We start from the raw sequence: 24,686 nt of genomic DNA, 5'->3' as shown, positions 1-24,686 counted from the left end.
CATTCCTTCCAAAGAAATCCCAGGGTTGATCTCCTTCAGAATGGACTGGTTGGACATCCTTGCAGTTCAAGGGACTCTCAAGAGTCCTCCAACACCACAGTTCAAAAGCATCAATTCTTCACCACTCAGCTTTCTTCACAGTCCAACTCTCACATCCATTTATGACCACTGGAAAAACCATAACCTTGACTAGATGGATCTTTGTTGGCCAAGTAATGTCTCTGCTTTTCAACATGCTCTCTAGGTTGGTCATAACTTTTCTTCTAAGGAGTAAGCATCTTTTAATTTCATGGCTGCAGTCACCATCTGCAGTGCTTTTGGAGCGCCCAAAAATAAAGTCTGACACTGTTTCCACTGTTTCCCCATCAAAACTCAATTTTTATGTAACCTTAATTCTAGTTGTGGCTTCCCTGATAGCTCAGTTGGTAAAGAATCCACCTGCGATGCAGGAGGCCCTTGTTAAGAATCTTATTAGTCCCAATTTATGCTCAACTGTATTAAAATTTAAAATACAGCTCAGTGAAAATAAAGAATATCATCCTCTAACATTATGTACATTTTAATCCATTCAAAATTACCTGAGTTTAGTGACATGAAAAATTTTCTCTCTTCTTTCTAATGAGCATATAGTCCCGTTTGAGTGTATGTCTGTATTCAGTGGAGTTGAGTTTGAGTAGGCTCCAGGAATTGGTGGTGGACAGGGAGGCCTGGCATGCTGTGGGCCATGGAATCACAAAGAGTCAGACACTACTGAGCAACTGAACTGAACTGTATGTATGAAAATATTAACATGACTTGATCAATTTTTTATTCTTTTTTTTTTTTTTGCTTTGTGTTTTGGAAGAACTTCTAGAGAAGGGAATGACTACCAATTCCAGTATTCGTGCTTGGGAATTTCTTGTACAGAGGAATCTGGCAAATTAGAGTCCATGGAGTCACAAAGAATGGGACATGACTGAATGACTAAAACTTTTCTTGTTTTTAGTATTCTTTACAGTTATAGAAGCTTGTGAAACTGCTGCACTCAATATGCCAGCAAATTTGGAAAACTCAGCAGTGGCCACAGGACTGGAAAAGGTCAGTTTTCATTCCGGTGCCAAAGAAAGGCAATGCCCAAGAATGCTCAAACTACCACACAATTGCACTCATCTCACATGCTAGTAAAGTAATGCTCAAAGTTCTCCAAGTCAGGATTTTGCAATGCATGAATCATGAACTGCCAGATGTTCAAGCTGGTTTTAAGAAAGGCAGAGGAACCAAGATCAAATTGCCAACACTCACTGGATCATCGGAAAAGCAAGAGACTTCCACAAAAAACATCTATTTTTGCTTTATTGAGTATGCCAAAGCCTTTGACTGTGTGGATCACAATAAACTGTGGAAATCTCTGAAAGAGATGGGAATACCAGACTGCCTGACCTGCCTCTTGAGAAACCTATATGCAGGTCAGTAAGCAAGAGTTAGAACTGGACATGGGACAACTCACTGGTTCCAAATAGGAAAAGGAGTATGTCAAGGCTGTATACTGTCAGCCGCCTTATTTAACTTATATGCAGATTACATCATGAGAAACGCTGGGCTGGAAGAAGCATAAGCTGGAATCAAGATTTCTGGGAGAAATATCAATAACCTCAGATATGTGCATGACACCACCCTTATGGTAGAAAGTGAGGAGGAATTAAAAAGCCTCTTGATGAAAGTGAAAGAGGTTAGTGAAAAAGTTGGCTTAAAGCAGAACATTCAGAAAACGAAGATCATGGCATCTGGTCCCATCACTTCATGGGAAATAGATGGGGAAACAGTAAAAACAGTGGCAGACTTTATTTTGGGGGGCTCCAGAATCACTGCAGATGGTGATTGCAGCCATGAAATGAAAAGATGCTTATGCCTTGGAAGGATAGTTATGACCAACCTAGGTAGCATCTTGAAAAGGAGAGATATTACTTTGCTAACAAAAGTCCATCTAGTCAAAGCTTTGGTTTTTCCTTTAGTCATGTGTGGATGTGAGAGTTGGACTATGAAAAAAAGCTGAGCACCGAAGAATTCATGCTTTTCAATTGTGGTGTCAGAGAAGACTCTTCAGAGTACCTTGGAGTGCAAGGAAATCCAAACAGTCCATCCTAAAGGAGACCAGTCCTGGGTGTTCATTGGAAGGACTGATACTGAGGCTGAAATCCCAGTACCTTGGCCACGTCATGTGAAGTGTTGACTCATTGGCAAAGACTCTGATGCTGGGAGGGATTGGGGTCAGTAGGAGATCGCAACGACAGAGGATGAGATGGCTAGATGGCATCACCAACTCGATGACGTGAATTTGAGTGAACTCCAGGAGTTGGTGATGGACAGCAAGGCCTGGTGTGCTACGATTCAAGGGGTCGCAATGATTCAGACATGACTAAGCTACTGAACTGAAATGAACACAAACTTCTATCAGCTTTCTTAGATTTGTCTCTGTGAATCTGTGTGTGTTTTATTACTTGAAGTCTAAAATACAGTATGAAAAGGCAAAATGATGGTATACTAAAAGAGGAACTACACAGCTCAGTAGGTGCCCAATATGTTACTGGAGATCAGTGGAGAAATAACTCCAGAAAGAAAGAAGGGATGGAGCCAAAGCAAAAACAATACCCAGCTGTTGATGTGACTGGTGATAGAAGCAAGCTACAATGCTGTAAAGAGCAATATTGCATAGGAACCAGGGATGTCAGGTCCATGAATCAAGGCAAGTTGGAAGTGGTCAAACGAGATGGCAAGAGTGAATGTAGACATTCTAGGAATCAGAACTAAAATGGACTGGAATGGGTAAGTTGAACTCAGATGACTATTATATCTCCTACTGCGGGCAGGAATCCCTCAGAAGAAATGGAGTAGCCATCATGGTCAACAAAAGAGTCCAAAATGCAGTAGTTGGATGCAATCTCAAAAATGACAGAATGATCTCTGTTCGTCTCCAAGGCAAACCACTCAATATCACAGTTATCCGAGTCTATGCCCCAACCAGTAATGCTGAAGAAGCTGAAGTTGAATGGTTCTATGAAGACCTACAAGACCTTTTAGAACTAACACCCAAAAGAGATGTCCTTTTCATTATAGGGGACTGGAATGCAAAAGGAGGAAGTCAAGAAACACCTGGAGTAACAGGCAAATTTGGGCTTGGAATGCGGAATGAAGCAGGGCAAAGACTAATAGAGTTTTGCCAAGAGAAAGCACGGGGCATAGCAAACACCCTCTTCCAACAACAAAAGAGAAGACTCTACACATGGACATCACCAGATGGTCATCACCAAAATCAGATTGATTATATTCTTTGCAGCTAAAGATGGAGAAGCTCTATACAGTCAACAAAAACAAGACCAGGAGCTGACTGTGGCTCAGATCATGAACTCCTTTTTACCAAGTTCAGACACAAATTGAAGAAAGTAGGGAAAACCGCTAGACCATTCAGGTATGACCTAAATCAAATCTGTTATGATTATACAGTGGACGTGAGAAATAGATTTAAGGCCCTGGATCTGATAGAAAGAGTGCCTGATGAACTATGGAATGAGGTTCATGACATTGTACAGGAGACAGGGATCAAGACCATCCCCATGGAAAAGAAATGCAAAAAAGCAAAATGGCTGTCTGGGGAGGTCTTACAAATAGCTGTGAAAAGAAGAGAGGTGAAAAGCAAGGGAGACAAGGAAAGATATAAGTATCTGAATGCAGAGTTCCAAAGAATAGCGAGAAGAGATAAGAAAGCCTTCCTCAGCGATCAATGCAAAGAAATAGAGGAAAACAAAAGAATGGGAAAGACTAGCGATCTCTTCAAGAAAATTAGAGATACCAAGGGAACATTTCATGCAAAGATGGGCTCGATAAAGAACAGAAATGGTATAGACCTAATGGAAGCAGAAGATATTAAGAAGAGGTGGCAAGAATACACGGAAGAACTGTAGAAAAAAGATCTTCACGACCCGGATAATCACAAAAGTGTGATCACTCACCTAGAGCCAGACATCCTGGAATGTGAAGTCAAGTGCACCTTAGAAAGCATCACTATGAACAAAGCTAGTGAAGGTGATGGAATTCCAGTGGAGCTGTTTCAAATCCTGAAAGAGGATGCGGTGAAAGTGCTGCACTCAATATGCCAGCAAATTTAGAAAACTCAGCAGTGACCACAGGACTGGAAAAGGTCAGTTTTCCTTCCAATCCCAGAGAAAGGCAATGCCAAAGAATGCTCAAACTACCGCACAATTGCATTCATCTCACATGCTAGTAAAATAATGCTCAAAATTTTCCAAGCCAGGCTTCAGCAATACGTGAACCGAGAACTTCCTGATGTTCAAGCTGGTTTTAGAAAAGGTAGAGGAACCAGAGATCAAATTGCCAACATCTGCTGGATCAGGGGAAAAGGATGAGAGTTCCTGAAAAACATCTATTTCTACTTTGTTGACTATGCCAAAGCCTTTGACTGTGTGTGTCACAATAAACTGTGGAAAATTCTGAGAGATGGAAATACCAGACCACCTGACCTGCCTCTTGAGAAATCTGTATGCAGGTCAGGAAGCAACAGTTAGAACTGGACATGAAACAACAAACTGGTTCCAAATAGGAAAAGGAGTATATCAAGGCTGTATATTGTCACCCTGCTTATTTAACTTCTATGCAGAGTCCATCATGAGAAATGCTGGACTGGAAGAAACACAAGCTGGAATCAAGATTGCCTGGAGAAATATCAATAACCTCAGATATGCAGATGACACCACCCTTATGGCAGAAAGTGAAGAGGAACTAAAAAGCCTCCTGATGAAAGTGAAAGAGGAGAATGAAAAAGTTGGCTTCAAGCTCAACATTCAGAAAACGAAGATCATGGCATCCGGTCTCATCACTTCATGGGAAATAGTTGGAGAAACAGTGAAAACAGTGTCAGACTTTATTTTTGGGGGGTCCAAAATCACTGCATATGGTGACTGCAGCCATGAAATTAAAGATGCTTACTCCTTGGAAGGAAAGTTATGACCAACCTAGATAGCATATTCAAAAGCAGAGACATTACTTTGCCGACTAAGGTCCATCTAGTCAAGGCTATGGTTTTTCCAGTAGTCATGTATGGATGTGAGAGTTGGACTGTGAAGAAGGCTGAGCGCCGAAGAATTGATGCTTTTGAACTGTGGTGTTGGAGAAGACTCTTGAGAGTCCCTTGGCCTGCAAGGAGATCTAACCAGTCATTCTAAAGGAGATCAACCCTGGGATTTCTTTGGAAGGAATGATGCTAAAGCTGAAACTTTAGTACTTTGGCCACCTCATGCGAAAAGTTGACTCATTGGCAAAGACTGTGTTGCTGGGAGGGATGGGTGGCAGGAGGAGAAGGGGACAGCAGAGGAGATGGCTGGATTGCATCACTGACTCGATGGACGTGAATCTGAGTGAACTCCGGGAGTTGGTGATGGATAGGGAGGCCTGGCGTGCTTCGATTCATGGGGTCACACAGAGTTGGACACGGCTGAGCGACTGAACTGAACTGAAAGTACATAAACTGAAGTAAAGTTTCAGCTCTGCCTTTAATGGCTGTTTGTTAAAATATGTGCCAAAAGGAACAAGAGCAACGTTACTGATTATTAGTTATTTCTCTTGCACTTTCAAGAGTGTGATAAAAACAAGCACAACGATATAGAGTATATAGTAAACAGTTAAAATGATTATTTTTGTCAAGGTTGTGGTTACCCATAATGTGAAGAGGAAATAAAGCCAAGGAGTGTCTTAGAATACAGAAACTGTAAAAACAGACCCATATTGTCTCATGTCTGGGAATTGTTTTCCAATGCGCACCCAGATCATGACATTTTTGGAGGCTTGTTCGGGGATTTGGAGTCTCTTCTACACCTCCTCACTTCTCCTTTCTCATACGGACCCTCTGCCAATAGGCAATTGCTGTGGCAGCAACTGAGGAACTCTGGCCAGCGTTATCCTCTGGTGCATTCCAAAGGCCCCACTGCTCACTGCACCCAAAGTAGCTGCCGTTTGAATGCGTGAGGGTCTCTCCTTTTTCTTTTTTGCAAGTGTGGACTGTGCCAACCAATATTGTGTGGGCACAGGTCAGACACGTAAAAGACATTAGGGCGGCCGCCACAGGAAGACTCCCATGTGAGGATAGGGGGCACACAGCATGGATCACGCCACAAGGACATTCCCCACACCCCCCGCCACCCCCCTGCAAGGCAACTTCTGTCCACCGTGTCAAGCATATAGCGGTTGAAACAAAACAGAGACCATTGTCCCTTGGCCACCACCTCCCATATATAGTGTAAGGCGGATTCCTCAGCCTTCTTCCCTGTCACTTTCACTTCTTTCCCTTTTGGTCTGGATTGATTTACAAGAGCCTGGTTGTTGCCTCTGAGCCATCCCAAGAGTGCCTTCCACGTTTCAGGAAATCACCAAATGGTGAGTCACCTGGTTGCACCCGGGAATCTCTGTCTTTTTCTGCCCGTGTCACCTGGTGGCTTAGCTGCAGGGTTCTCAGAGGTCTTCTCTCTCTGTCGGATGCGATTGTTGGGACACTCGGCCATTTTGTGCATTAGTTGCACCGAGAGATCGCTGGGAGAAAAACTACTCCTTGCTGTCAGCCAGTGACTCTCAGTACTCCCATTCTATAGAAGGTAGGCTAAGAGTGGGTTCTGTTACATCCCAGGAGGCTCTCTCATACTCAGACTTTAGCTACATTGTCAGAAACTGGAAGATTTTGACCCTTCAAAAGGCCTGGCTCCAATACAAATGGGGGACCCCCAAAAAATGGCCTCTGAATGGCACACTAAGGGAAAGGACTCAGAATTTCCTTGCATTCTGTTGCCTCTCTGTCTCCTGTCCCTCTCTGTCTGTCTCCGTCAGATTTCCTAGATGACCCCTACTCGACCTTTCATATCCACATGATCTCTAGGAAAGGATTCTGAGGTTCCCTTTGGTCCAGGTCTTTCTTCTGTATTCAAAAGCCTGAAGGATCAAAAACTGTCCTAACGTTCTAAAGAATCCCCTTTAAGGAAGCTTATCTTTCAGGTGGAGAGGAAACCAAGCTTCCCCCACTCCTGAACATCCTAAAGTATTCCTTTCTGACTACTACTCTTTCTCAGGCCTGGGAAGTACCAAGCTTCCCTCATTCCTGCAAATTCCCTTAACCCTTCAGATTCTTCTGATGGGACAAAGACCTCACTTCCCATCAGAGGGACAGTCCAAAATTTTTATGAGCTGAAATGCCCCTGAAAGCAGAGTCAATTTGAGCACTATTTGGTCTATATTTTAGCTATAAAACTAAGACTACAGAAAGGAAACATGACTTTTTGGCACAGGATGGCCCTGATATCCTTTAGACTCTGGAGAAAACTGCTTAAAATGAAATTTTCTTTCTCTTGGAAACTTCAAAACCAATTCTCTTTGCATATACATTTAAAAACAACTACCCACTCCAGTGCTTTTGCCTGGAGAATCCAAGGGACGGGGGAGCCTGATGGGTTGCCTTCTATGGGGTCGCACAGAGTCAGACACGACTGAATTGACTTAGCAGAAGCAGCTTGTTAAAAGGCCTGTCTAGAAAAGCTTGAAATTAACCCTTTCTATGTCCTTGAAATACACTGCCCACTTTGCCTGAGACCTGACTCAGCCTTGGGCAAATCAGAACTTCAAGCCAAACAAACAAACAAAGGGTCAAAGAGATGTTTTAAATGTCAGGCAGGAAACTATGAGATCTCTGTATGCCTGGATTTATATAGGTCTCAGTGTGCGCTCTGTTTCTTTTTTTTTTTTTTTTAATAGTATTGCTGAAGTTGTAAGTGAGTTCTAATTTAATTGGCCTAAAAGAAAGCAATCACTTACAAATCAGACAATTCTAACTACAAGAGAAATTAACCTAAATGAATTTCAGATTCATGTGAACTGGGAAATGTAAATATTAAATATCTAGTATTAATGTTTGCTCATCTAATGTAGATATGTCTAAGAGTCATTAGCACAGTATTTTCATTGTGCCTAGGTTTATTATAAGTTAAATATTGTTATATTTTTATATCTGTTACAAGTTTGTCAACCAGCAAAGTACCTCTAGGAAAGGGAGGAAAAAAAACTTCAAAGAAAATGTAAAAGAGATATGAGCTTTCAGAGAAACTCTTTTAAGAATAATTATAGTTTAGAAATGTCTGTCTAAAACATTCTCTAGATTTTGGTAACCTGAATTTCTAGGGCTGTGCTAAACTAAGTGACAGAAGTTTATTGAATAGCTAGGTCATTTCCAAATAAAATAAGATTCTGAAACATTCACTACTGAGGACTAACTTCCTCTTACAGAGAAACTAGAGATTTTGAATTATTTATGAATAATGCTTGATGTCATCCTGAGATGTTCTCTAGATTTGTTTTTTGTTTTTTGTTTTTTTTTAGAAATTATCACTGGTATTTATGTTCCCCAATCTACAGAATGCTTAAGTTCTTGGTTGCTTAAGAAAAGCAGCATATTTATTTTCAGTAAAGAAGGTATGAGGAATGACATTACCTTTTGTGAAGGGAAAAAGAAGTAGGTCTGACTTACAGGCGGCTGTTTCAGGATGGGAGAACCAAGTTATGGGTATAGAGAGTGATAAGGTTTTATGGAAAGTGGACCCCAAGGGAAGAATTTTGTGCATAAATACAAGTTCTATTGATATGCTGTGCTGCCTTTGATAATGGATTTTAAGTTTCTTTACCTCTGATGTGATCTGTTCTAGGTTTACCTCTGAAATCCTCTTTGTTAGTTTGGCTAAGTGAATATATTATTTCCCAGTGATCTATGTGATTTTATCTGACTGAGTGTTATATCCCCTTTTGATATTTGTCCACAAAACTTCCTAAGTAACTTGACTTCTAGCTGCCTTTGGAATGCTTCAGAGGGCCCCTGAGACATCCCAAGGAGCTATTAAACTACCTGGGTTCATTGGACATGTTAAATTACATGGGAAGTACTGTTGAAGGGGTGATAAATCTTCTCAGATTATACTGTATTCTTGTGTTACTAATATAGATATCCTAAAATTGTGTGGAGTTCATATAGATCTGATATGCCCTAATAAAATGTGGTGAACTATAATTCTACTTATCCTGTTAAAGTGTTACAAGTCACAGCAGTGACCAGGCTACACTGTCAATTGCAGTTTAATCAGATTTAAACATGCCTTCTATGGTTTCACTCTGATCCCTTTGTAAGAATACTGCTACTTCATGATTTATGGAAAAGATTTTCTAAGGTTAACTGATAAACAAGTTTTGTTTGCTATCTGGTAAGCTGGTACCAGACTGGAATTTAGTCTAATCTCTATGTTAATAGAACAAAGTTTTATTAGAATGCAGCTTTCAATAAAAGATTATGAGTTTCTTTGCCTGAAGTGACTTGGCAATAGCAATAGCAAGGTTATGGTACATGTAAACAAAGCTCCTTCTCTTTTACAAAAATAACCCCTCATGGTTAGACTTTTGCCATCCTGATGTCCTTAAAACATGGCCATGGTCTGCTTCTCAATCAGGGAATTAAAAATTGGTGAAGAACAGCTGTAAATCAAAGAGTCAGGACTATGGGAAATCTAACATGGCTGCCTGGCTTTTCCCAGCTCCCTGAGAAACCTCATTTATACTTAATGGGTTAAAGCCTTCCCTGGTTACAGGGTTAATGCATTCATAATGAAAATATTATGTTTTACTAAATATTAACTTTTTTTCATTGTTAAACTAAGTTTCTAGTTTTGTTAATTAAAGTCTAGTGTTTACTAAGACTCACTTCTGAGATAGTTCCTTCTTATGTTATATTTTTTAAAGATTTAATTAAATTATAAAGAGGACACTCTAAGTTTGTTTCTAAAACTAATCTCAGTAAACAATCTTCAGATAAAGATTAGATGCTCCATGATATACAACCAGGAGATTACCACCTGGCTATAGTCATTTAAGAAGTGAAGTCATTTGACCTGGGGTATACTGGGCTCTACCTAATGAAAGTTCTTGACTTTTCATTCTTACATCCCGACTAATAACTGCTGCTGCTGCTACTGCTACTGCTGCTAAGTCGCTTCAGTCGTGTCTGACTCTGTGTGACCTCATAGACGGCAGCCCACCAGGCTCCCCCATCCCTGGGATTCTCCAGGCAAGAATACTGGAGTGGGTTGCCATTTCCTTCTCCAATGCATGAAAGTGAAAAGTGAAAGTGAAGTCGCCCAGTCGTGTCCGACTCTTAGCGACCCCATGGACTGCAGCCCAAAAGGCTCCTCCATCCATGGGATTTTCCAGGCAAGAGTACTGGAGTGGGGTGCCATTGCCTTCTCCAAATAACTGCTACCTATAACTATATTATTTTCTATGTCACTTGTTTCAGAAGATTGTTTCTTAGGTTACTAAATGTGTGACTGAGCCTGTGATAAATGTTGATATGCAGCTCCATATACTATCAATGACTGTAATAATGTAAATCTAGATATGGGGAGAAGCAACAATAGGGAATATTTTCCGGGATCAAGAGGCTAATACGACAGGTATGGTCCAGAGACTTTTGCTACTCACAAGGCCTGCTCTAGAAACAGCACATTGAATGGCCTATCATTGGAACCTTCCCTAGACCTGGGAATGAGACTACCCAGTGCCATGGGACACAATGGCCAAGAAATGCCCCCAAAACATGATCAAATATCTGGCTATGAAGGGACCCTGCTGACTGGGCTCTGCCAGCTGTCTCTACAAAGATGGCATCATGACCCACAGCAAGCTCCTGACTTTCAACCCCACTCCCCCACCCCCCCCAACCCCCATCCCCGCCGAAAGCAGTTCAGGGTAGAGATCAGAAATAAGGCACTCTGTGCCCTGGGAAAAACCCAGAACTAGCCTTCTGAGAGTGAGATATTTTTAGGTAAAGATTTTATGAGCCCAGATTCTTGCTTCTTCTCGTACCTAGAGAAACACTAACGTCATGAAAGAATATCCAGTCCTGGTTCTCCCGGCTAGCCCCTGAGCAGCTTTTCTACTTCTCTTAATCTATCGACCATGTACCTTTAACTTTCTTGTAAACTTTGCGTCTTCTAAAATACCACAAATTTCCAAGTGGTCGTGCAAGAATATTCCCTGACTAACACCTAGACAATGCTGAAACAAGTCACCTTATTCCATGGACTCTCATCTCCCTCCATAAATGCTCCCTAAGAGAGTAGGCAAAAGGAACCCAGAGCCCCATGTGCTCCTGCTCAGCCTGAAGAAGCCAGAGCGGTCATCGCCTGTTTTTTCCTTGAAACTGGATTCCCAGATGTGTGAGAAGGGAAATGGGTAGATAGTTAGACATGAGCAGGGTATCAACAAGGGCCAAAGAACTGGCCCTAAAAATAAAGAGAGGGAGGTATGTGGTGACCCAGGGACAAAAGAATAGATAAAACCAAGGAGAGTCTTGGAACAGAAAGGAAACACAGGAACGGAAAAACAAGACCACTTACCATCTTTCCCTCCCCCATGTTGTAAGTATTGATGGATTTCAGGTCCTCCTGAGCAGTTTAAATGATCTCCCCTCCTACCCCATAAGGAGAAAGTGTTTTTCTTACTCTTCCACCACCCAGTATATGTGCCTCATCTATTCACCAATGATCCACTAGACCCCATCCCACTCCTTGTACCCTGGCTATGAACGTGGACTGAGGACCCCTGTTCAACAGCCATTCTCATTTGAGCTGGCCTGCTATTCTAACAGCGTCCCCCATTCTAATAAACTTTATTTTCCTCTCATTTTGTCTCATGTCTGGAAATTCTTTTCCAACACGAGCCCAGACCACAAGAAAGGTTACTATCCTATTAGACCTGTTAAAATCTGTAAAACAATTAAAGTTCCAATTAAGTATGAATTCTTACCTTACTATTCTATTTCATTGGAATTCAAAATCGTCATTCATCGAGCAAAATTTTCAACATTACTAAGTCAAATAACCTTGCTAAAAATGTGACACTTGGGTCCACTTCAGAACTCTTGGCTCAGAACACTCTTTAAAAAGAGAGAAAAAAAAAATTCTGTTTCTTTGATAAAAAATTTATCCTATATCACAGGAGTAGGACACTGAAGAATAAATATGCTAATGTTGCCCTGATTATTTTATCATTGCTCTTTCATATAAGAATAGTTTCTCTAATGGCTTCTGGATCAGATTAGTGTGTAAAAAATATATTTTGTAATAACAGCCAAGCCACTAAATCATGACCAGGTTTCTGAACTTACTGTTTTCATCTTCGGTCGCATTAGGAAGTCTTCCCACGGCTACATGGCGTCTGTACTGTGTATTTCAGGGACAGCTGACGTTCCAGGATGTGGCCATAGACTTCACTCAAGAGGAGTGGGAATGCCTGGACCTCGGTCAGCGGGAATTGTACAGGGACGTGATGTTACAGAACTACGGGAACCTGGCCTCCTTGGGTGAGGATAACTGCCTTCCAGAATCCCTTATCTACCCACTGGGTTTTAGTTCTGTCATGTCAAGAATGTCTTTGAAATTTTCTGCTTCCCACAGTAGTTTCAGATCTCTGCTTTCTAGGGGGAAAAGGGTATTTGTGAATTTAGAAAGAAAGGCTTCATGACAATTCGTTATGCTGGTGATGTTTTTCTTCCTTAATGTACTCTGCCTCCTTCCTTCTAGGTTAGTGGTAATTGTGTAAATTCTGTGATATTAAATAGTTGCACCCTCTCTTAATTTCACTTTGACACTACTTTACTTTTGCCTTAGTACTACTTGACCAGAATCTTAGGACTGATTGTTAGGTGTTTGTTAGTATTGTATAGCAGCTTTGAATAAAGTATTTTGGGAAATCGTTTTCTAGAACAAAATGTTCTTTCATCTCACCTGAACACATGTTGGATTCGATACTGATGAATCTCTTAACAACACAAGTATTCCTTTCTCTGATCAATAGGTCTTGTCTCTAAGCTGGACCTGGTCGCCTTTCTGGAGCAATTGAAGGATCCCAGAAATATAAGGAGAATGGGGACCATAGCCATTAACCCAGGTAGGTATGAATGGATGGAGATGATGACTCAGATGAGAGGTCCAAGGAGAGAACTCATCCTTCGTCGCATAGTTTTGGAAGATTTGCTTCAGTGGAAAAGGTTTTTGACAACCTGGGTTTGTGTCATAGAAATGTATCACCTGCCCCATTCTCTCATGAAGTCATTCATGAATTTATCTCCAGTGATTACTTTTCTCTATCACAGTGTGAACTAAAAGTCTCCTCTTGGCTTGTGACAAACTCCATTCATTCATTGCTCTTTGATTTCTTGGGGGCCCTAGGAAAACTCTGCCCATTTCTGAGTAACTGTATGACAGTCCTTTTAAAGTTTCCTTCTACCTCTACACAGATATGTGTGAGTGGAGTGGTAGACAAACTGCCAAACTGCTAGGAATACTGGGGACGGGTCTTTGTTCTCTGATTTATAATTTCCTATCCACTGGGAGTGCCACATAGGACCTTCTAAATAAATTTCAAATTCAAGTAAATTTTCACTGCAGAAAGCAAAACCTGGTGAAAATGAAACAAGGCATATCTCAGATTGACTTCAAAGTTTCTCTTTTCCTTATATGATCTCATATTAAATATCTTTAGTGTATTTGCCCCAATTCTAACATGCTAAAATACCTTATTATATTCTATTCATAGAGTTTTAAAATAAATTGACATAAGGTCTTAGTACATTTTCCACTATATTATTAATGGCTGATTTAAACTATGACTATTTTTAGATTATCTAAAGAAATCTTTATTAAAATTTCTAATTGGAATATAGCTGTTTTACAATTTTGTACTCCTATACAGCAAAGAGAATCAATTATACATATTAGTTCAGTTCAGTTGCTCAGTCGAGTCTAACTCTGTGATCTATGGTCTGCAGCTTCTCTGTCCATCACCAACTCCCAGAGCCTGCTAAAACTCATGTCCATCGAGTCAGTGATGGCATCCTACCATCTGAACCTCTGTCGTCCACTTCTCATCTCATCCTCAATCTTTCCCAGCAGTAGGGTCTTTCTCAGTGAGTCTTTTCTTCGCATCAGGTGGCCAAAGTATCGGAGCTTCAGCTTCCCCATGTACTTCCAATCGATATTCAGGACTGATTTCCTTTAGGATGGAGCGGTGTGATCTTCTTGCCGTCCAAGGGATTCTCAAGAGACTTCTTCAACACCACAGTTCAAAAACATCAGTTCTTTGGCACTCAGCTGTCTTCATGGTCCAACTCTCACATCCATACAGGACTACTGGAAAAATTGTAGCTTTGACTACATGGACCTTTGTCAGCAAAGTAATGTTTCTGCTTTTTAATATGCTGCCTAGGTTGGTCATAGCTTTTCTTCCAAGAAGCAAGCATCTTTTACTTTCATGGCTGTAGTCACCAACTGCAGTGATTTTGGAACCAAAAAACTAAAGTCTATCACTGTTTCCACTGTTTCTCCCACTCTTTGTCATGAAACGATCTAACCGGTGCCATGATCTTGGTTTTTGAAGGTTGAGTTTGAAGCCAGATTTTTCACCTCTTCTTTCAGTTTCATCAAGAGACTCCTCAGTTCCTCTTCGTGAGAGAGTCATTTCCTAGGCAGGTTGATTAAAAGTCTAGGGGTCCTCAAGGAGAGAGGGGTCTGGAATTTTCAAGGAGGAAAAAAAGGACAAAATTGTTTTCCCTCTACAAACCTTAGGATTATGTATCCTGCCAGAGGACAGTCTCTGGATTAAACGTTCTGTATAATCCTTTATCTTAGTTCACCTCCATGAATTGCAGCACACCAGGCCTCCCTGTCCATCACCAACTCCAGGAGTTCACTCAAACTCACGTCCATCGAGTCAGTGATGCCATCCAGCCATCTCATCCTCTGTCGTCCCCTTCTCCTCCTGCCCCCAATCCCTCCCAGCATCAGAGTCTTTTCCAGTGAGTCACCTCTTCGCATGAGGTGGCCAAAGTACTGGAGTTTCAGCGTTAGCATCATTCTTTCCAAAGAACACGGAGGACTGGTCTCCTTTAGAGTAGACTGGCTGTATCTCCTTGCAGTCCAAGGGACTCTTGTCAAGAGTCTTCTCCATCACCACAGTTCAAAAGCATCAATTCTTCAGTACTCTGCTTTTTTCACAGTCCAACTCACATCCATACATGACCACAGGAAAAACCATAGCCTTGACTAGACAGACCTTTGTTGGCAAAATAATGTCTCTGTTTTTGAATATGCCATCTAGGTTGGTCATAACTTTCCTTCCAAGGAATAAGCGTCTTTTAATTTCATGGCTGCAATCACCATCTGCAGTGAAATTGGAGCCCCCCAAAATAAAGTCTGACACTGTTTCCACTGTTTCCCCATCTATTTCCCATGAAGTGATGAAACCAGATGCCATAATCTTAGTTTTCTGAATGTTGAGCTTTAAGCCAACTTTTTCACTCTCCTTTTTCACTTTCATCAAGAGGATTTTTAGTTCCTCTTCACTTTCTGCCATAAAGGAGGTGTCATCCGCGTATCAGAGGTTATTGATATTTCTCCTGGCAATCTTGATTCCAGCTTGTGCTTCTTCCAGCCCAGCATTTCTCATGATGTAGTCTGCATATAAGTTAAATAAGCAGGGTGACAATATACAGCCTTGACGTACTCCTTTCCCAAGTTAGAATCAGTCCATTGTCACATGTCCAGTACTCACTGTTGCTTCTTGACATGCATACAGATTTCTCAGGAGGCAGATAAGGTAGTCTGGTATTCCCATCTCTATAAGAATTTTCCACAGATTCTTGTGTTCCACACAATCAAAGGCTGTGGTATTGTCAATAAAGCAGATGTAGTTGTTTTTTCAGAACTCTCTTGCTTTTTATATGATCCAAGGGATGTTGGCAATTTGATCTCTGGTTCTTCTGCCATTTCTAAATCCAGCTTGAACATCTGGAAGCTCTTGGTCATGTACTGTTAAAGCCTCGCTTGGAGAATTTTGAGCCTTTGTTGTTGTTTGAAATGAGGAAAATTGTGTAGTAGTTTGAGCATTCTTTGGCATTGCTTTTCTTTGTGATTAGAATGAAAACTGACCTTTTTCCATCCTGAGGCCACTGCTGAGTTTTCCAAATTTGCTGGCTTATTGAGTGCAGAACTTTAGCATTATCATCTTTTAGGACTTGAAATAGCTAAGCTGGAGTTCTAACACCTGGACTAGCTTTGTTGGTAGTCATGCCTTCTAAGGCCGACTTGACTTTGGATGCCAGAATGTCTGTTACTAGGTAAGTGATCACACCATCGTGGTTATCTTGGTCATTAAGATCTTTTTTGTATAGTTCTTTCATGTATTCTTGCCAACTTCTCTTAATAACTTCTGCTTCTTTTAGGTCCATCTTGTTTCTGTCCTTTATTGTTCCCATCTTTGTATGAAATTTTCCTGGTACCTCTAACTTTCTGAAAGAGATCTCCAATCTTTACCGTTCTATTGATTTCCTTCCCATTTATGTCTCCACAGAGCAATGAGTAGAGTTCCCTCTTTCAATCATAGTTTTAAACTCTCTCTTTTTATTTAATTTCTTAAAATTAGTACTTTATTCAGTTTATCTTATTTGCATTCAGCTTCCTCAGGCACTGTCTTATGTGTTCTCAGTTTCTGCTTAGTTCTCTGTCATTATCATCTATGATTTTTAGATTGAAACATCTAGTAGACCATTCTCAGAAACACATGTGGCAAGAAGTGGATTTAAGAACTATTAGCCATGAAATTAAAAGATGCTTACTCCTTGGAAGGAAAGTTATGACCAACCTAGATGGCATATTCAAAAGCAGAGACATTACTTTGCCAACAAAGGTCCATCTAGTCAAGGCTATGGTTTTTCCAGTGGTCATATGGATGTGAGAGTTGTACTGTGAAGAAAGCTGAGCACCAAAGAATTATGCTTTTGAACTGTGGTGTTGGAGAAGACTCTTGACAAGAGTCCCTTGGACTGCAAGGAGATCCAACCAGTCCATCCTAAAGGAGATCAGTCCTGGGTATTCTTTGGAAGGAATGATGCTAAAGCTGAAATTCCAGTACTTTGGCCACCTCATGCGAAGAGTTGGAAAAAACTCTGATGCTGGGAGGAATTGGGGGCAGAAGGAGAAGGGGACGACAGAGGATGAGATGGCTGGATGGCATCACCGACTCGATGGATGTGAGTCTGAGTGAACTCCTGGAGTTGGTGATGGACAGCGAGGCCTGGCGTGCTTCAATTCATGGGGTCGCAAAGAGTCAGGCACGACTGAGCGACTGAACTGAACTAAACTGGACATTTTTACCTTGTTTCTTCCCCTATAACCTATTTCTTTGCCATCTCATTTGTCCAGCGTTCTGTTTGTGCTCTCTGTTTTGAAGGGTGCAGGAACCTAGTTCGTCCTCCTTCTGGTGTTTGCACCTTGGTGGGTGAGATTGGTCTAGAGGTTTGTGCCCTAATCCTCTCTTGATCTGTGGTTTGATTGCTGTTAACTGTGACCAGAGCCTGCCCGGAACATTCAGGGCTTTTGCCCCCATTGTTCTGTGGTTGTTATTGCCCTCTCTCTGGTGGTGCCTGCTCCCTACGTGCTGGAATAGACACTCCAGATCTGAATGTTAGCTGTGATTCTGATCTGTGGTGCTAGGCAGGTGGGATCAGAGCACAGCCACTGGGAGAGAAATCACTGAGTATTACTCCTCTAGGAATGTTCACCTTAGGTTGTGCTCTGGTGTCCCCTCTCATGCGTTTCAAGTTCTCATGTTATGTAGTTGTGGCACTACTCTTGGCCAACCTTACCTGTGGGTGTGATGGCACATGGCCCTAGTGTCTCTCAGATGTTGTTTTCACAAGGTCACCAGCATAGATTCAGTGAAGTCAGGTCCTGGGATTGCATTGAGCATGGGGCTGGACCCGCTGTGGTGCTGCGGGGCAGCTCAGGCTCTGTCATGGCCCAGCCCCCTTGTGTAGGAGCCCACAAAGTCCACAGCTGCTAAAGCTCCACCTGCCATGACTGGGAGAGCCCTGGTCGTTGATTCAGATGCTCTGTAGGGGCTGAGGTTACATAGCCAGTCGTGGGTGTAAGACCGTGGCTTGTGTTGCTGCAAGGAGTGTTTTCAGCTTTTCCTCTTTATTGCTGGGATTCACCTGTGCTTTCAGCTCCATCTGTGCATCTGGCCAACTCACAGTTGTCTGCTCCTGATGCTGCCCCAGAGCACAGGATTCTGCTGATTTTGGAGGACGTCGATGGGGGAGGCCGTGGCTGGGGGCTCAAAGGACCTACGTGTGTGGAGTTCTTCGTAGTCCTTGGCAAGCAGGAGTGGGCACAAGTAACAAGACATGCAATGGGCTTCTTCTTTGGGTGTCACTCACCAATGGTGCTCTGCTCTCTGGTGGTTCAGGCTTCCACCACAAACAACCCGTTTGCAGAGCTCCTCCTTCACTCCCATCCCTTCAGGATGTTTCCTCATCACCATTGACAGTCCTCTGCCTCGGTCTGCTCTCCAAACCCCGCATTTCAGCACGCAGCTCTTTTCTTCATTGGTGGACATTCCTCTAAGCCTGGGTGGGCAGGGCTGGGGTCAGTACCCTGTGTGCAGGTCTCACTCTGTCCTGCTCCCACACGCTGGTTGCCGTGTTCTCTTCCCACAGAGAATGAGGCTCTCCTTCTGTCCAAACTGAGCTCCCCCAGAGAGGGGCTTCCCAGGATATGGGTACCTCTCCTCATTTTCATCTCCCCACAGGGTCGCAGGCCTCAACCCACTTTTCTCCTCTCCTTTTCCTTCTTTCTTTTGTCCTACCCTGCAGAGCAGGAATCCTTATCCTTTCAGATTTCCATGGGCCTCTGCTAGTATCAGCTGGGCCGTGTGAGAATTGTTCCATTTCTCATTCATTTGTGGAGAGAGAGATGATCTCCACAATCTGCCTAAACCTTGGTATCTTGATCCTTGATCCTAGCTATGGTCATCAGTTTTCTCTAAATGTTTAAAGATATTTTCTGAAAATAGCAGTTAAAATTACTTGTTAATTGGTATCTTTCAGCTATGTCTCCACAAGACACCCAGGATTTCATGCCAAAGAATCAAAAAGCATTTGAATATGTGTTCCCAATAGCAAACCTAGGAATATATCAAATATTTCACCACAGAAATTTAGATTTAATGAAAGACTGGGAATATACAAGGGTATATGAAAGACAGAGAGGATGTTTATATGAACATAAAGAAATGGAGACAGTTACACATTATGCTAAGAGTACTGGAAAGAGAAATGAGCAATGTGAGTCAAATTGGGAAAATCATCAACTTCAGTCGTCAACATCTGCCAAGAAGTGTAAGTGTTTAAGAACTGATTTCCATCCTTTTTTGAAACATACATGTTCTCTAAAAGGAAACATGGAAAATCTGGAAGGTAATCTAGTCTCTACTGCAAATACTCATTCGGACAATTCTGAATGTAGGCTTCGACTAAACATACATTCAAGCATGTCTGAACACCTACAATTTAACAGTGAGTGGGAAAACTCACAATCTAATCAATTTGAGGGATCCATGAGCAGGGGGTCATTTGTCTTCCCCCAACAGATATTTTCTCACCATTCCAAGATGTACAATGTTGATGATAATGGAAGAGACACAATCCAACCATCCTTGTTCAATACATACTGTGATATGGTTAATACACAACAACTTTCTATGTGTAATAAAATGAGTCAGACCTTTAGTAACAACTACAGCTCCAATAATTACAAGAGTATTTATGGTGGAGTGAGAAGATATTCTGGCAATGAAACTGGGTACACCATTGAAGGAAACGCAAAACTTATGAAACATCAGGGACCCGAATCTTCAGACAAGGATTCTAAAAGTAATAAATGTAGAAATACCTTTGATCAAATGTCAGGTTTTTCTCTAGATAAGACTACTTGTCCTGAAGAGAGGATTTGTAGTGAATATGGTCAGGTTTCTAATCAGTCTTCAGAACTTATTCAACAGCACACTGTTCAGAATCCACAGAAAGAAAACCAGTGTAAGATATGTGGGAAAGTGTTTAGTAAGTCATGCCATCTAAGTAGACATAACAAAATTCATACAGGAAGGAAACCTTTCAAATGTACAGAATGTAGCAAAGTGTTTAACCTTCGCTCACTTCTTACTGAACATCAGAGAATTCACACTGGAGAGAGACCTTTCAAATGTACAGAATGTGGCAAAGCCTTTACTTACAACTCACATCTTACTCAACATCTGCGAATTCATACTGGAGAGAAACCTTATAAATGCATACAATGTAGCAAAACCTTTATGCGTTACTCACATCTCACCTATCATCGGCAAATTCATACTGGAGAGAGACCTTATAGATGTACAGAATGTAGCAAAGCCTTTATCTGTTACTCACAGCTAACCTATCATCAGCGAATTCATACTGGAGAGAAGCCTTATAAATGTAAAGAATGTAACAAAGCCTTTCATCGTCTCTCACTTCTTACTGGACATCAGCAAATTCATTCTGGGGAGAGACCTTATAAATGTAAAGAATGTGACAAAGCCTTTATTTGGTGCTCAAATCTTACTCGACATCAGCAAATTCATACTGGAGAGAAGCCTTATAAATGTAAAGAATGTAACAAAGCCTTTCATCAGTACTCAGTTCTTACTACACATCAGCGAATTCATTCTGGGGAGAGACCTTATAAATGTAAAGAATGTAGCAAGGCCTTTATTCAGTGCGCACATCTTACTCAGCATCAGCGAATTCATACTGGAGAGAGACCTTATAAATGTACAGAATGTAGCAAAGCCTTTAGTCATAGTAGTAATCTCACTAAACATCTGAGAACACACACTTAACCCTAGTAATGGAACAAGTGATGGAAGAGGTTTGCCCTAAACATGCATCAAAAAACACAAGAGTTTATATAAGAAACCTATGGAAATAATGTAACAAATATGTAGAAAGGTATTTAATCAAAAGTTAAATCAAAATAACTATCAGAGATTGCATCAGTTCAGTTCAGTTGCTCAGTCATGTCCGACTCTTTGCGACCCCATGAATCACAGCACGCCAGGCCTCCCTGTTCATCACCAACTCCCGGAATTCACACAGATTCATGTGCATCGAGTTGGTGATGCCATCCAGCCATCTCATCCTCTGTCATCCCCTTCTCCTCCTGCGCCCAATCCCTCCCAGCATCAGGGTCATTTCCAATGAGTCAACTCTTCACATGAGGTGGCCAAAGTACTGGAGTTTCAGTTTCACCATCAGTCCTTCCAAAGAACACCCAGGACTGATCTCCTTCAGAATGGACTGGTTGGATCTCCTTGCAGTCCAAGGGACTCTCAAGAGTCTTCTCCAGCACCACAGTTCAGAAGCATCAATTCTTCGGCGCCCAGCTTTCTTCACAGTCCAACTCTCACATCCATTCATGACCACTGGAAAAACCATAGCCTTGACTAGACAGACCTTTGTTGGCAAAATAATATCTCTGCTTTCACTAGAAGGCATTTCATCAACTTTGTTTTCAGAAGTTTCTCTGAAGGAGAATGACTGTAGTGATTACTCCATAGTTGAAACACATAGAAAATGGATATATTGGCATGAATTGTGAGAGGAAGGTTGATGATTAGAAAGTTACAATTCTTAAAAATGTATGTATGCTTGTTAATAATGACGTGATTTGGGATTATTTGAAGTGAATGTAATTCAGCACTCAAATAATCCATACTATGCTTTGTTTCTAGTGTGTTTCCAAACATAGATTTTTGATGGTTTATTAAAGATTAGCCTTTTTATATTGTGTTGCAACCATTTCTATCTATTCTCCATCAGAAGATGAAGGATACCATGATGTAAAATGGACAATGACCATCTAAATGTTTGTCATTGATGTGAAATATCTGGAGGTTGCCATGATGTAAGTAATCATTTAATCTTTCCATGTTGTAAAATAAGACAGAAGTTGGTTGTATGGTTTCAACAGTAATATCCTTGATTTGTAAGAAGAACACAATGACAGTTCACTGCAGTATTAATGTATCTTTATAATATGAACACATCATGATTATTACTTAACAATGTTGAAATAAAGACAGTGATAACCTAGAAATGTATTAGAAACCCTTCCTGGAAAAGGCTTGGAATTACTGTATACCATGCTTGCTAAGTGCTTCCTAGGCTTTGTATGATAAGCTGTAAAAATAACAGATCTCACGTCATATCAAAAAATGAATATCTTTCTCAGTACTTTTGATCTGTATTTAATCATGGATCATACCGTGGATTGAAAAGGGGTTTTATTTCAACTATATGTAAAATTAATACCTGGTTATTAATAAAAGTGAATGGCTTTTATTGTTTTGGTTGGTTGTAATGAATGAAATGTTAACCCACCACCAACAGTAACCTCGCACACCTTATTTAAGGTTATAGTGAAGAGATCACAATGAACTATTTATAGTAAGACAGAAGCTGGCTGTAAGGTTTCAATAGAAATATCCTTGATGTGGAAATTAGTTTACTCACTAGCTTTAAATTTCTCATAACTTCAGCTATATCCCATCATTTCTATGTTGTATCTCCTCTCCCATTTTGTAACTACTTGGACACTGGGATGGTTCTAATAAGAAAGATGATACAGAGTATTGTTGACAGTTTCCCTGAACTGCTCCATGCTGTTGCTGCCTCAGCACCTGTCTGGGGAGCAGGCAGCCTGCTGGTCCCTGAGCTCACACCAGCCAGTCCTGTGAGCACCTGCACTAGGTGACCACCTTCCTGAGACCAGCAGTCTCGCTGAACCCCAGGGTCTATTCATAGGTCCCCCTTCAGTCACACTGAGAGAGTCTATTTCTAGGCAGGTTGATAAGTCCGGGGATCCCCAAGGAGAGAGGGTTCTGAAATTCTCAAGGAGGAAGAACAAACTCCCCCCCCCCCCCCCACATTCCTTAGGATTATGTAAGAAATTATCCTGCTTGAGGGCAGTCTCTGGAAAAAAACCTTCTGGCTAGTCCTGTTGTCTTAAAATGTATGGGAGTGGGTCTAGTGAGGCCTTTACAACCTCCAGACATTCTTTTGATTCAATGGAATAACTAATTAAAAGTATATAACTCCTTTGCTAACACTAGCGAGGGGGCACTCTTTCTGTCCCTTTCTGATGTCTATGTCAGAATCTTTCTCTGTCTCTTTTATATGTTAATACAACTTTATTACACAAAAGCTCTGGACAATCAAGCCTCATCTCTGGCCCCAGATTGAATTCTTTTCCTCAGGAGGCCAAGAATCCAGGCATCTCTTGTGGTTGAGCAGCAGCCTTTCAATACCCTCACAGTGCTCACCAGAATCCTTGTCTTGGTTTCAATGAATTAACCCACACTCAGCCTAGGGAGCCTGAGGCACTTCATTCAGGGTAAATTATAAAAGCTGAACTGCAAGTACTCCTGTTTTTTCTGCCTGATCCTAGCTTAGACCTCTCTCAGAAATTCCTGCCTTAAATCCTCCCCTACAGTGAGGTCTTAGGTATGATGAGTGTGAGGCTTCGATCTCAGGACTCCTGAACGTTTGTTTGGGGGAAGAAACATCAGAAAAAATGGGATTTGCTGATGACTCCTTTCACGGCCCCACTATTAAATAGTCACATATGTTCTTAATTTCACAGTTACACACTTATTTTGCCTGGTAGTACTTGATCAGTATCTCAGGATCTGATGTTATGTGTTTGTTAGTGTTATATAGGTGATTTGAATAAAGAATTTGGGGAAATCATTTTCCAGGCTCTTTAACATTGTCCCTTGCATTCTCGTCTCAACTGAATACATATTGGATTGGACACTGATGAGTCTCTGACAACACAACTATTCCTTTTTCTGATGAACAGGTCCTGTGGGCTCTAAGCTGGACCTGATCACCTTTCTGGAGCAATTGAATGATCCCAGGAATATAAGGAGAAGGGAAACAACAGCCATATATCCAGGTAGGTACGAATGGATGGAGATGACTCAGAGGAGAGGTCCGGGGAGCAGTGAGGAAGTAACCCTTCATCAGATGGTTTTGGAAGATCATCTTCAGTGGAAATGATTTTGGAAAACCTGGGTTTGTGTCCACTGCTGTCATAGAAATGTATCACCTGCCCTATTCTGTCTCTTAAATCATTCATAAATTCATCTCTGGTGTTTACTTTCCTTCATCACAGTGTGAAATAAAAGTTTCCTCTTGTGTTGTGACAATCTGCATTCATTGGTTGCTTTTCCATTTCTTGGGGGTCCAAGAAAACAGCCCATTTTGAATAACTGTATGACAGTCCTTTTAAAGTTTCTTTGTACCTGTAGCCAAAAATGTGTGAGTGAAGTGGCAGACAAACTGCTAAATTTCTAGGAATACTGGGGACAGGTTTGTGTTTTCTGATTTATAACTTCCTATCCACTGGGAACTAGACATAAGACCTTCTCAATAAATTTCAAACTCAAATACTTTTTTCACTGCAGGAAGCAAAACGTTCTGAAAGTGAAAGAATGCACATCTCAGGTTGACTTCAAAGTTTCTCTTTTCCTTATATGATCTCATATTAAATATCTTAAATGTATTTGCCCCAATTCTAAAATGCTAAAATATTTAATATATTCGATTACCTCATAGAATTTTAAAATAAACTGGAATAAATGCTTAGCACATTTTCCACCATATTGTTAATAGCTGATTCAAGCTATAACAATTTCTAGAT

At 41.2% G+C, this 24,686-nt stretch overlaps 2 protein-coding genes across 4 annotated transcripts in view; both read left to right on the top strand.

Moving 5' to 3' along the window:
- LOC138419237 (zinc finger protein 571-like) overlaps positions 1-24,686 on the top strand; it is a 60,199-nt gene that overhangs the window by 6,067 nt on the left and 29,446 nt on the right. For all 3 annotated transcript variants that reach the window (XM_069551813.1, XM_069551816.1, XM_069551812.1), the window contains one exon: positions 12,304-12,430. In XM_069551813.1, the coding sequence (XP_069407914.1) occupies positions 12,304-12,430 (127 nt within the window). The remainder of the gene's footprint in view (positions 1-12,303; positions 12,431-24,686) is intronic.
- LOC138419244 (zinc finger protein ZFP2-like) lies at positions 13,025-24,198 on the top strand. The gene is made up of 2 exons (XM_069551852.1): positions 13,025-21,887; positions 23,844-24,198. The coding sequence occupies exon 1, from the start codon at positions 19,015-19,017 to the stop codon at positions 20,821-20,823; it is 1,809 nt and encodes a 602-aa protein (XP_069407953.1). The 5' UTR covers positions 13,025-19,014; the 3' UTR covers positions 20,824-21,887; positions 23,844-24,198.

This window comes from Ovis canadensis, chromosome 14 (assembly GCF_042477335.2).
Source record: "Ovis canadensis isolate MfBH-ARS-UI-01 breed Bighorn chromosome 14, ARS-UI_OviCan_v2, whole genome shotgun sequence".
Lineage (NCBI taxonomy): Eukaryota > Metazoa > Chordata > Mammalia > Artiodactyla > Bovidae > Ovis > Ovis canadensis.
The sequence above is the reverse complement of the archived record's forward strand: the minus strand, read 5'-3'. Positions and strand labels throughout refer to the sequence as shown.